Source organism: Cataglyphis hispanica, chromosome 8 (genome assembly GCF_021464435.1).
Source record: "Cataglyphis hispanica isolate Lineage 1 chromosome 8, ULB_Chis1_1.0, whole genome shotgun sequence".
NCBI lineage: Eukaryota > Metazoa > Arthropoda > Insecta > Hymenoptera > Formicidae > Cataglyphis > Cataglyphis hispanica.
Genome location: NC_065961.1, coordinates 6,638,600 through 6,652,769, shown reverse-complemented (window position 1 = coordinate 6,652,769; position 14,170 = coordinate 6,638,600). Strand labels below are relative to the sequence as shown.

At 37.4% G+C, this 14,170-nt stretch overlaps 1 protein-coding gene across 2 annotated transcripts in view; it reads left to right on the top strand.

The window, feature by feature from the left end:
- Positions 1-908: 908 nt before the first annotated feature.
- The window catches only part of LOC126851548 (neuronal acetylcholine receptor subunit alpha-7-like), a 167,698-nt gene continuing 154,436 nt past the window's right edge, over positions 909-14,170 (top strand). For both annotated transcript variants that reach the window (XM_050595636.1, XM_050595635.1), the window contains exon 1: positions 909-2,082. Coding sequence is in view for 1 of the 2 variants with exons in the window: in XM_050595635.1 (XP_050451592.1) it covers positions 2,034-2,082 (49 nt within the window). In the remaining variant the exon portion in view is untranslated. The remainder of the gene's footprint in view (positions 2,083-14,170) is intronic.

Genomic DNA, 14,170 nt, shown 5'->3' with positions numbered 1-14,170 from the left:
CATATCTGACGGCAGCTTAGTTGTTTCATTTCGACGTTACTTTTGTTTCATTCAAAGGAGAAAAAGAGAACATTCCGGGGGTCGATCCGGACAGGAGAGGCCGGACGGTATCCTCCCGCATACGGCCCTCTGTTGACTGAACTGACTTAAGTCAACGCCGCCCACAGTCTGGCACGCGGCCTCCAGTACGCGCCAAGACGAAGAGGGATATATGCGCGAGAAAACGGGAAATATGGGGGACGTCATCGGGGGACGTGGATCCCCGAGCGACGAAGACGGGAGAGACGGTGAGATGAAGTGCGAGATGACGAGACTGGATAATAATGTGCGACGATGACGGAACGAGCGGAACTGCGAGAGAGAGACACGCGGCGGAGCGAATGGTGGCGAGGGGTTCAAGTGTAAGGATACCGAGGCATGCGCCGTTCTATCATATTGATCTCGCCATAGTAACGATTCTCTTCTCCAACGATGTTGGGATGCACTATAGCCCCGGGAGGAAGAGGGATGTCGGAGAGCGAGGAGTCATGCGGGAGGAGATCGGCAGGAGAGGGAACAAGAGAGGGGAAAAAGGGGAGGCAGGTCGTACCGCATGGTGTACCACGCCACCCCACGATGCGCGGATGTGGGCCGCTGAGGGTTGAACGCGAGCGAGAACGCGAGGCGAGGCGAGGCACCGGTGGGACGAAGAGAAGTCGTTGAGGGTGCCGTGGGGGAAGAAGGTAATATATGACAAGAACAAGAACGAGTTGGAGAGGTGAAGAGAAAGAGGTGGAGAAACAGAGGGAGAGAGGAGAGAGAGGAAGGAATGAGAGACGAGATGAGAGGATCGAAGATGAAGAGCAGGATCGAGATAGAAGACGATGGAAGGACAGAGAGAGAGAGAGAGAGAGAGAGAGAGAGAGAGAGAGAGAGAGTGACAAAGATATCACGAGCAACGAAGAGAACCGAAGGTGGTGAACGGTGGCGGTTAGCTACTACAGAGCTAGCGCCAAAGCGGGTTGAAGCGGCGGTACTGCGCGGCGTTGCAGCCAAATGAATCTTAGTCCAGCGTTGGTCGCCGGCGAGGGCGCATCTGGCAAAGCACCCCTGCCGGGAGAGAGTGATAGAGTAGCCCCACGATTGAGATTTAAAAGGGCAGCTCGCGTTACACGCGCCTCTCCGTAACGGACGAGAAAGCTCGAAGGGATGTTCTCGCAATTTTGGCGATCGCACGCGTTCCGGGAACCACATTATCAAAGGTGAACCCCCGTCGTTCACCCTGACCCGATGCTGCGCCAGTTGTTATACCGAATGAACGCGGGAAGCTCGACGAGCGGAACGAATCCATGATCGGACTGCGGATGCGTCCCTGAGCCTGTTTTGTACGTACACGCATACATACGCATACGCACCCATACACATAGTAATCATATATGCGAGATCCGCGAGATCAGCCTCCCCCGTAATACCAGTTGCGATCGCGACGACCAGCTGGTGCCGTTGACGTGACTGAAACTCAACCGAGTCGCTCGTGTGACCGATATCGTATGTTGTCGGGAGACTAAAGGAAAACTCGGCAATATAAACGGGATCCGCGCGGACGAAGCCAAGAGATGTCCGCGCTGCCCGACGATGCCGCGTTGTGGTGCGGATTGTCTGAACCATAGTGCGCACGGATTTTATCCTCCGGTACGGGATAGCAGCGGACTACTACCGCACCGGGACATCTCTGCGTGGAGGCGATCACGTGCCCTCGACGGAGCATCTAGGATAATGCACCTGGCGAGCCCGGTGCAGATGCAACCGGGCGAGCCTTGAGGATTCAGAACGATCGCTCGGTTTTTATCGTGCCGAGCGAACCGCCGGTGACAGCTGATCATCCAAGGGATTCAGATTGAGGTTCGTTCTCGCTCGACGCAATTCGGCAGCCACGTGCGAGGGCGAACGACGGTGGCGGAAAAGAAGGTGGAGAAAATCGTCAACGTGGAGGTGGTGTTCCAAGTGATCCTCGAGAAAGGTGCAGCCTCGCTCCGGATACTCCGCGAGTAAACATGAGACGCTCGTGGACGCTCGTCGCGGCGATAGCCCTGGCAGCATCCGGTGAGTGATTTTCAATTTCAGGAGAATATCTCAACCGTTGGTCCGACGACGTCCCTCACATAAATCTTAGTCGCGACGCGAACATCGTCCACCGGTTCTCTCGTTATCTGATCCTTTTTTTTCTAGCCAAAAAAGGGAGAAATTACTCTTCGAATTTCACAGTGTGTGTTTTACTCCCATCCACGTCCCTTCCACAAGTGTCCGTCGACGTCATTACGCATCCCGTTGCTCCGGGCTTCTGTCTCTCTTTCTTTCAGATACTGCAAACACATGATAAAATCATGAAATAATGTTTCCGTTATATCCAAGATGTTTCTTAATTATAATTGCAATCTCTTCTTTCTCAGCATCGTGTAATTAAAATCGAATAGTTGATTATTTCGAACAGTAACCAGTGGCGCCGACACTCCTCTTACGTGGCTGATGATGTCATAGTGACGATTTCGTTTCTCTCTCTTTCTCTTTCTCTGTTACGAATTCTCGTATCATAATATGTAATAATATTGATGTATGATGACATGCGATCGAGAATGTCACATCGATATTCAAACTCGTATCGAAGAATTTCAGTTTCTAACGTACAACAACTTTGCTTAGCAATTTTGTTATGCTGCTTTTCTAAAACTTTATGAATCTTTATTATATATATAAATATATGAAAAATTGGCCAACTTGTCGAGAAATGTGAAACTCTTTAAATTTGCAAACTACGAGTTGGATCTCGCAGGAACGTTTGTTGCTATTAATCATATCTCCTCGACATTGCAAACGTCAAATTTTGTTTCCGGAATTCGCACGAGGCTTCTTGTCGTAAACAAATAAATTTCTTCGAGTTTGTTTGAAGATATTGCAACCAGTAAGTTTCGCTCAGACAGGTATGCTTGTCAATTCTTCATCTCTCTTTTGAGACATCTCTTGAGAAATCTCTTTAGCATTGTTGTTCGGATTACGAGTGCGATTCCCTCTAGCTAGGTAAACTTCCCACAAAACTTCCTCGTTTGCTGTTCAGGTTGCGTGGGAGTTTCTATTTCGCAAAAATTTTCGTCGAATTTATATCCGAGCGTCGTCCGCAAAAAGCGCTGCCTGGCGCTAAAATTTCTTCAAGGTTGCCGTTCGGATTATAAGGAGGAGGTCGAATTTCGCTTTCGCGAGCGTGAGGATGCTCGTCACACGCGATCCTTCATCTCTTCAACGTCGCTCTCTTGCTTCCGAGATCGGTGCGAGCTCGTTTCGAGCTTTGAATGGAGCAGGCAGATGTAGAGCGCCGCAATCCCGGGAGGAGGTTTAGGGCGGAAGGGTGGCAGAGATGGAGAGGAAGAGAAGAGGGAAGGACGCGGCATTTCAATATTGACGTCAACCCGCGCGACGCTTCCAGAGCGTCGCGATGTCTCGTACCTCGTTAGCGGCACGTTGATGCCACCAGCTGGGAATCGAAAATGTGCGCGTATGCCGCCAAATCAGCGTTGCGTAAATATTTGCGCGCTGCACAGATAGCATTTTTTTATTGTCGGCTTATTTTGCGTCGACCCCAATTGACGCGTAATCGCATGTCGTCTTGTCCCTTTACGTCGTCTTCCTTTCCGCATTTCCGAGAAAAGCGATGGAAAAATAAAGATCGTTATCCGTTGCAAGAGGTTCATCCATTGATTGGTAGAGATATAAAAATTGTTATTTCTTAGAATGCGTTTATCTCCTCATTGATTACCACGAATGTAAAGTTTGCAGAATTAAGAAAACAGATTTTTTTTTAATCTGTCGTAACGATTGATATAACCCAGATATTATAAAAAATTCTCCTAAAAGTAATGAAAAGTTTATTTTTTATCTCTCTTTTCTTTATACAATCTTAATATATAATTTTTTTAGGATACTTCTAGGATGTATTTCTAAATGAAAATGACTCAAAATTAAATTATCGTGTGTATTTATGTGTGTGAATTTCTCTTTAAACACATTATAAAACGGTGATCGTATTCCGAGCTGGCGGCTTTAAAAATATTATTGTGGAAACTAAGCATTTAGTTCAGCAACTGTCCATTTAAAAACGGCTTTGAATTCCTTTCAGTTTTAAATGTATTATGACCGCTCATCAGAAGCGTTTGTAATAAATTTAAGCAAATTCCATTTGATGCTAACGCATCAGGAATGCCTCTTGCATGTTAATTAATTAAAATGTCCCCGTTAAAAATAATGTCTCAATTCAATTATGTCTCGATTGCGTTGCATTTCCATGAATATTTCCACGCTCGCAAACAACACGAAAATTCCATTATGAACGTCTGATCTGTATTGACTGAAATCGAATGGAAACATTACGCTGCAGTCGCGGCATGTCAAAAGCTATTTCGATTCGCGCTACCAAATTGTGCATGTTAGTCCCGTGTAAAATGTAAATTAGTAAGTTACCTATCTCGTCCATGCGTGTAGGGAGATGCTTTCTGCCATGACGTATCGTGTTGATTAATTAGCATTCCACCGCAGTTGTCGGCCGCGGTGCATCCGGTGCCGTTGCAGACGTCGCCAATCGGAATGGAAAATGATTGCAAAAATCGTAGTCATCCCACGCTGCAAGAAAGCACGGCGAGTGTTCTTCTCCAAATGATTAATGCGAGTTTTCGTCTAGTCGAATCCAATCGATCGTTCCTCGAGAGAAATCTCTGGCTATAAAATGACACATCCGTATACGTGACATGAAAAGTTTTCTAGAGAAAATAAATAGAAACTTTGTCGATTAATAATAAAATATCAATTAGATAATTAATAATCTTCCTTCTCGTCGTTTTTCATCTGTTTTCTATAGAATATATATATTTATATTTTTTGAAGAAAATTATACTAATTTCTCTCAATATTTCTTTTTGAAGAATAAATATTTTAATGTATTTTTATTTTTATTTTATTTGGTATCGTATAATCCATCAAAAATGCGGATTAGGAGATTCCACGTTTGATTAATTACAATCCTACGTGTTATCCTATGTGCTCGTTTATTTTTGTCCTTTCGGCGAATAGTTACACCTACTGAAACTTGAGAAAATTGCTGACGTGTCCACCTACGCAGCATCAAATCGTGCGTTCGTAGTAATCGGCTATAGTGAACGAAGAAAGAGAGAGAGATAGCATAAAAGACTTTGATCAAAATTTTTCTTCGAGCTTTCTTATAAATCTTTTGACGAGACAATATTTTTACAACTGTCACTAATCATCTCCATAATATTCTCATTTAGCGAGATTATTACCATTTCGCTCAAAGCAGGACTTTGAAAAGATGGTTTCTTAATGAAAAACTACTGGCTACCAAAGGATTAATTTCATACAAAGTATTTGTGGATCAATGTAGTTCCTTTTAAACTGAATGCTGCGCAAGCAATTAAAGAAGATCGCATTTAAAGAAAATGTTGCGGACACGATACATTATGCAATTTTTGGATGGTCAAAGAGTCAACATTAATCATTCGCGAATTCAATATACGCAAGACAGTGTTATGTCTTTGTTAGTATTCCATTTATGTCATATCCGAATTGCGAGTCTGTCTTTAAAGAAAAATGAGAAAAATTAATTAAAACTACTCTATCTTTTTACTAGCAATAATATTTTCACTTTGTCATAATCTGTTATTATTATACCGATCACGTCACGTCACTAAGATAGGGATTATTAAGTAAAGACAGAGTGATATCCTAAAAGTTCGGTTAACTCTGTTATTTTTAACTTTAAAAAAGTTTACCGGTAATTCTCCAAGATTTTTGTGTAATCCGCTTTAAGAACCTCTGTGGGAGAAACCATGCTGTTGCTTGAAAATTTCAGACATTTTCAAAAGTCCGTTCAAGGAAAATCCCTGCGGAGAGATTCACTTCGCTTGACGAATCTCAACATTTTCTTGAAGAAGTTTCTCTTAAAAAGTTGCGTATCTCAAAACGATGTTGCTCGTAACATTCTTTCATCTCATTCGAAGCATAGTCGCATTTCACGAGTATATCTCGGATATACTTGAAGAATACTTTCAAAGGAGATAAAGATTTCTTCAAATAAAATTAAATGTAAAAGATATTCGGAGAACTATTTTTATATTGTAGTATTTTACATATTTTCTCAATAAAAAAAAAAAAAAATGAAATTTTATTACTTCTTTGTGCATGTGCGTAGGTGAAACATGTGCGACTACTGTAAAAAATAACGAAGACAACTGACATTTGTCATACACATCATACACATACTAAATTTTTCTAAAACTGATAAAGTTATTCTCAAAATAACCGGTGGACATACGTTCGCGTCGCAAATTATTTTACCCTTATTCCTTTTTCTCTTATCTATATCCCTTTCTCTGTTCCTTCCTATCTTACTCTTATAAGACTTACGTATATATCTTAAATGCTCTCTATAAAAGAGAGATATTTACACTATATCTCATATGTCTTATAAAATTATGCTAATCATAGAAAATATTCTTTTCAATTGGTTTAACCTATTTTGTGCCATACTTCCGGTATATTGGAGATAACAGGATTATAATATTTCTCAAGAGAATAAATAAGATTATGGTATTTCAAAAGTAGAATATATTGTAGTATCGAATATGCATTAATAGAAAAAAATGTGATAAAGATACTTCCTATCTCCTCACCGTTATAATATTTATCAAATGAATTTCTACAATATATTTCTAGAAAGTTAAGTAAGATTGAAAAAATTTCTATAAGCAGATATATGTTGACTGAAAAAAATGCTTTATTAAAAATTAAAAATTAAGAATTGAAACTGCATGATAGGTTTATGTAATTTCTTCTTCATAAATACAAGTTTTTCATGTTTATCAAATTAATAATTGTTAAATTTGTTTAGTGAACTTCTAAAATGCTAGAAGTTACTATGAATGAGTTTTGAATACAATTTCAGCAACACATATTTTAATAAAGCATTTCCAACAAATGTTTATTGGACACTTTTTCCACTTACTCGATATTCTCTTTCAATACAAACTCTTAACCGTATATTTCATAAACGCATTGTATATTTAAATGATATCATCTATATCGTTCTTCAGAAAAATTTGTCAAAAATCTCTCTTTACCACGAAAATGAAAAGAGTGCGACTCACTGCGCTTTGCGCGACGTCTGATCGCAGATTTACGTGTCGTTCGCCACATCGCCTCGCGTCATGCTGCGCCTCCAGACGAATCTAGAGATGCTTGAGATTGACAAAAGTTTTATATTTTTTACTTACTCAATATCAATTATATCGATACTAATCAATATCTCATAATCCTATTTTTGATAAATATATCAATATCACTAGATTCACTGCTTGATATTCTATTTCTAATATCAAGGGAAATATTTAAATATTACGATTAAATAAATACAAAATAATCAGAATTATCTGCTAAGTATCGATATTACCATACCGTTTAGGTAGCGTAAAGCATCCCTAGACGTCCCATGCTGTAAGGTGCACGCAAATACGGGGGCATGCGAACATGTGGGCGTACAGTGCTGGAGAGTATCGACCATGCGTAGCGTGGAAGCCGCGAGGAAGAGGACACTGCACGCTCGCACGCACTCGTACATCCATGCATTCGCACGTCCGCGTCGCAGAGGCGTCCGCTAACAAAAAAAACAAAAACAAAAAAATAACTGGTCATCTCCCTCCAAAATCCTCAATTATACAGAATAGCGAGACTATATAAACGCGTGAAACAATGTAACATCGGTACTTGGAATCTCATAGAATTTCGTCTTTTCGAGATATTTGGCAGATTAAGAAAATAATTGCGTCCCGATGAGGAATCCGATACGTTTAGTTTGCCTCATAAAATATTGCAAGTAAAAGATATCTTTTGTTAGAAAAAATAATTGATGTAAACTAAATATGTGCAAATTAAATTTTCGATTTATTTATTAAAGCGCGTTTATAGGTTCAATCCCTATTTGTAGTATTATAATATAATGTCGGATGATAATTACTTACATTATTTATATTAATTGTTTATAGGCTGTTAATCATGATAATAACATCGGCTAAATTATAATGCGCTACTATTTAGTTTCGATAAATATGAAAATCAACAATTCCAAGTATTATATATATATATATATATATATATATATATATATATATATATACACTAATATTTATTAAATAAAATTACACTTTAAATGATTATTAAATATAAGCATAATTTCTACAAATCGCATTGTGAAATTTTTCATATTGATGAGATATAAAAATGTTCTACATATTATTTAATGACAAAATAGTATATGTGCTTTATGGCGATATCGAAAATAAGTTTCGAGAGATTAGGATACACAAATTTAACTGGCGCAAATCGGCAACTGCAGTTTTGGTTGTCTCTCGAATATTGAACCGGAAAAGAGAGTCTCCGACGAAATCAGTCGCTTAAATATTACATACCCCGTTTTACTCCCATATAAAAAGTCGTCGAGTCCGAGTGAGAGAACCTGCAATGACGAGACGCAAAAAGTTTGCGCAAAGTTTCGCGATGGAGATGGCCAGTTCCCAAACACAGAGCGGACAATTCCTTTCTCCCCCTCTGTCTCCTTCATCTTTCCGCTCCGTGATATACCTTCGAGTGTGTTTCTGTCTCTCTATTCCTCTCTTCCCCTTTGTCTCTTTGTCTCTCTACATCTGTCTTTCTCTTTCTCTCTTTCTCCCCCTCCCCCTTTCTCTCTTGATGAACTGCATGAGCGGACGCGCGATCGTGTACGTCTAAAACGAAAACTGTGCCAAACGCTACCCCGACGAAATTAGCCCCTAGCTACTTGAGACGCTTTACGAGCCTGCCCGTCGCAGTTTGCGACGAAAACGCGTGTGCCTGGTTGTCAATAATGCACACGCCTAAACTTCGCTTCTTTTCTCGTTTTCTCTTTCTTTCTGTCTCACTTTGTCTCTCGGGTTAGATGATGCCTGCGAGCGAGAGAAAGGCACAAATTTCATTAGGGGGTCGAACCAAGTGTAGTAATTACTTTTGGCCCCCCGCACTGGAATCACGATGAAACGTTTATTGCTGATAAAGAATATGAAAATGTATGGTCGAGGGTCAAATGGCCAAGGATCTTTGAATGAATAAACAAAAGGGTCAAAGGTCTAAGGGCTACAAGGAATGAACTATAATGAAATGGAATCCAATAATAATTAAGTTGTAGTTCTAAGAAATTCTTGATGCACAATAAATATTAAGGCAATTAATTTAAAAATTACGAAAAATTGAAAATATTAAATGAGAGCGTTTTATCATTGCGAAATGTGTTCACGTATCTCTGCTTGCTGTAAAGTTTCATATAGTAAACTTTAAGTAATTTCAAATGTCTGCTATACGTGCGCTTTTACTACTAGTTTCTCGGGTCTGACACGGAGTTTATGCTACTCGCAATGATGTAAAATAAAATATTACATGTAATAAACCTTTCGAGATGAAATAAAATTGCAACGTGGCAAGAGGGAATTTTGCGCGACACAAGAGATGATAAGTTTTTAGGAGTTATTTTTAACAATAATTCATATGTTTTTAGTTGATAGAAGTGCTCGGCATTTTTACCGCAGGTTGAAACATTTTCGTAATTTCCTCTATTTGAAATTAAAATTTAATGTTAAATATTTAAATATAAATAATGTAAAAAATTTTTAACTCTTTTATTTTTATACTTAAAAAAACACTTATACTAGATTCAATCTATTTTGAAGGAAGATATCAAAAATTGACCAAGCTACTGACTAAACTATATTAAGATAGACACTGGCTAAGTTTTACATATAATAAAATCTCTATAATAAATGACGTATTATCCAAATTCAATTAGTGGTCAATAATATCTCTATTCTTAAAAAATATTTAAATTTTTACGCCCTTTGTCTACTCTTCTGAAAAATGAAATATTACTACTTTCTCCCCTTATATACGATGATATATTCACTAGAAGTCACGACTTCGCGGCAAGTAACACTGAGAAACTTGGCTCACCTTAACTGCGAATCTCATTTGCTGTGCAATGGGACCATATAGACCGTCATTATCATATTATACGAGCACATCCCGCGCTCGTTCTGCAATACATAACCAACCCCCAACGGAAGACACGCCGCCGCTAAATTCGAGAAAACAAGTCGTTCGATGATAGTTGCTGCCATCTTCGCGCCTCGATGTCGTTTAATTCTCAAGTTCAAGCAATGCATTGTTAGTTCTTGTGTGTATACGCACTTTCGATTTGTGTCATCATTTTCTGCTTTTTAACTTTTTTATCCGGAATGCCCTACATTAGCGCGCATCGAGCGTTGTTCAGATAAAATTACTCTAAATAAATGTTCAGATATTTTACCTTTCATATATTTAAAGACAGCGATTATTTTTAAATAAAATTATTGATTTATTCTTACAATGCGATTTATTTTTATAATCCAGAAGAAAAGGTTATCATTTATTATTTTAGTAGGAACAATTAAATAAAGAATTATTTTGAAAATTGTTAATGCTTTTTTTTTATACGGCATATACAATTCCTTCTTTTCAAATTATTTATGAAACATATACGTTGTAGAAATAATTAATTATCTTAAATAATAAATATCCGAATCTACCGTGTGAATTTGCAATTTTTATTTCTCTCTTATCTCCCTCGCTCTTTCTCACTTTCTGTCTTTCCAAGTATTGGCATTGTCGCAGAGAATGTCTCGCGGCTTTTATCGGCTTTGGATTAACAATGTTCTAAACTATTTCAAGCGACGCAACATAGCGGCTTGCTATTGTGTCTCACCGCGTACTGCGACCTCGATCCTCATCTGCCAGTAGAATCGTTAGAACTTCGCCGCTAATAACGATACTCTTGCCGTTGTTGCCGTCTCGCAGAAACGATATAGTCATCTCGATATCAAGGAGATCACGGATCGCTTGGACGAACGAGCGAAACTCTCGAAAGATATATAAAGTTACATTTGTTAAGTTTCTACTGCGCGAAAAATTTACTTGTTAGAAGAATAATGTAGTAACTATATTAACATATATATTTCAATAAAAGATAAATTTTTACTTGTTTTCTTAGAAAAATTCTAAGAAAAATAATGCTGTCGAAATTAATACAAGCCGTTAGATAGTGTGTATAAAGTACTTATAATACATCTCTCGTAGTATTTATATTATTCTCCGCAGCGATATTAACTTCTCTCTTGGTTTTCATTCCGGTCCTCGTCAGTTTAAAGTTTGCCAACTGGTTGTATAAAACTTCGGTCTCTCTCATTTATTGTACGGTACACAATTCTCACTTCACTGTTTTCAATGATCACGTATCAAGTTATTGTTTATCGGGTTTGTTATATGAAGAGCGACATAAATACTACGTGAGATGTGCCATAAATATTGTACTATAGCATCTATGTCTAATGACTCGTATCAGCCTTGACATCTGACTTCTTGGATACTATATATATTTTGAATTTATTTATAAAATAAAAATCTCTCTCTAATAATAATACAATATATAATAAATTGACATGTAAGTTTATCCTAATTAGGAACTATATGTAGTATCGCACCCATAATTAATAGACAGCAATCAATTGGTTACATTTCCTCTCGGTATTCATATGCCAGATAGAATAATTATGATCACACAACAAAGCTTCAATGTTCAGTGTTAACCGAATATTTCAATGAAAATTGATTTTCACCGCAAATTTGGAGGTTCTTTTTGAAATTGGTCGTAATAGAAACCACACATTATTCCACAACTTCCATTAATCCATTACTTCCAGTAATCAGCCCAGTAATCAGACATTGTTATACGACGTTGTCGTATGACGGTTACCGTAATAACCGCTTGATTGGACTTGCCTCGAGACGGCAACGGTCGAGGCTTTCACTTTAAATCGCGTGCCAACGACTTTGACTAGATAATTGTGTACGTCGTGCTTCCTAAATGGTATGTATCGCGAGTTACAGTAAACACGATGGGAGGGCTTAGCGTAGAAACGACTTCAGTGTTTGCGGCAAGCAATCTTGGTGGGCAAATTAGTGCCCGAGTTAATTATCTCTCGCGATCAAACTGTTAGAGAGGACCAAAGGGCGCTGCTCCTTTTGCGCGATTATTTATGCCACCGGCAGAGATTAAATGGCATTGCAGATTAGATTACTTGTAGTGAAGATACAGTATGTTACTTGTTCTAAAATGATTTCCACACATTTGTTCAAAGTGATATATAAAACAATATAATTACAATATATATAAAATTTTATATTTTGAAATCATATATTTAAAAATCAACAAATGTAAACATTTATATGCAGTAACTTCGAAAAACATTTACTAATAACTTTAAAATATTATTTTTTTTTTTTTTATAAACAGAAAATGTATTATATTTGTAATCATATATATTCATTGTTTAAGATTAATATTTTTTCATAATAAATATATATTATAACTTCATTGTAATATAAAATTTATCTTAAGTTGTCCGAGAACAAGAATATGTAATTGACCGATATATATTTTTCTTAAAGTTATTATTAAAGTTAGAATATTTGTACTTTAAAACAATGAAATAATACATGTTTTTCTTTTTCTCTTTTTTTGAAGTATGCTATTACAAGAGAATTAATTGATCAAGTCAGACCACTGTCTTAATAAAGCTATCTTAATCTTTCATATTCCAACGATCCGATGATAAGAATACTTCAATACTAATAGTATAATAATTTTATAAGAACTTTTAAACATTATAAGTCCATATAAAGCTGCAATCAATCCTTTGATTGTCTAACAACGCGAACAAAAATAAGTATCAGACAATTCTGTTAAACAATTCTAGGTCGAACGTCTCTTAATAATCTACATCACCTTGTGTCTTCATTTACTGCAAGAAAAGTGCTTCTCGACAATGCAAGATCTGTATTATTCATATGAATGGCCATGATTTGCTGATAATAGCAATATCATGAATTATCTCTTAATTTGTACTTGAAGTCTCGACGTTCTCGTCCTTTCAAAAATTTTAAAGAATATTTCTTTGTCATGTTAGTTTACTACAGTTCGTTAAAATTTTTTGAATTATGATATAAAAATTTTTTTAACATTTCTATTGGAGAGTATTTTTTTAATAATTGCATGAAAATTGTCATTATATATATATAACTTACAACCTAAGATTTTACTAGTGAAATGTATTCGGTTACTCATTTTACTCTAAACGGGATCGCCAAATTATCCGTCGTTCGGACGACAGGTCTTCCCGTTTCCGAAGCATTCGCCGAAGTTTCACGTGGTAACCGGTAATGGGAAGCAATATAAGCAAACAGTTAGTTTCGGCGAGTTTTGGAAGAGGCTTTATCGTTGTTCAGGTGCAACAGCTTGCAATCTAACGTCATTCGGTTTGAAGTAGTCGTTCTGTAAATGGGTGTGAGACATGGATACGATTAGATAGACATACATATAGCTACGTATAATTTTCTCTTTTTTTCTCTCTCTCTCATTTTCACCATCCTTTTGTTACACACGTAAAAGTGACGATATGCTGGCGTTGCGGTATTTATCCATCGATTGTCACACACCATCATTTCACTCCTCGCTTCCCTCGTTATTATTGACATTTTTGCGCCTTCCCGCTAGTACGAATTAAATACTTAATATAACGGTTAAATATTTTATAGAAAAAGTAAAGAAGCTCGAATAATGTATAACTGATTTACGATGAATTTAGAATTTTGACAAAATTTTGAAAGATATTTTTATCGCTCTTCCAACATCCAAATTTGATTTTTCATCACAATTTGTATGATTTACATATCGCGTATTGGAGTCAAGCTCAAAAATCGACCATTTAACTCTTTAAATGTTACAAGGAAATCCCTGAGCGATCCAAGGTAACTCAACTCTTTTTCTCAAATATCTTCTTTTGTATTACTAATGAAGCGCATAATGAGACACAAGACGCTATTCTCGGTGACTCTCATTTTATTACAATAAGCGAAGCAAATTGTCATTAATCTCCTGAAAGTATTAAGTAAAAGAAGATAAAAAAAAGAACAAGTGATATATACACGTTATCTAGATATCTTTTATAGCGCCATAGAT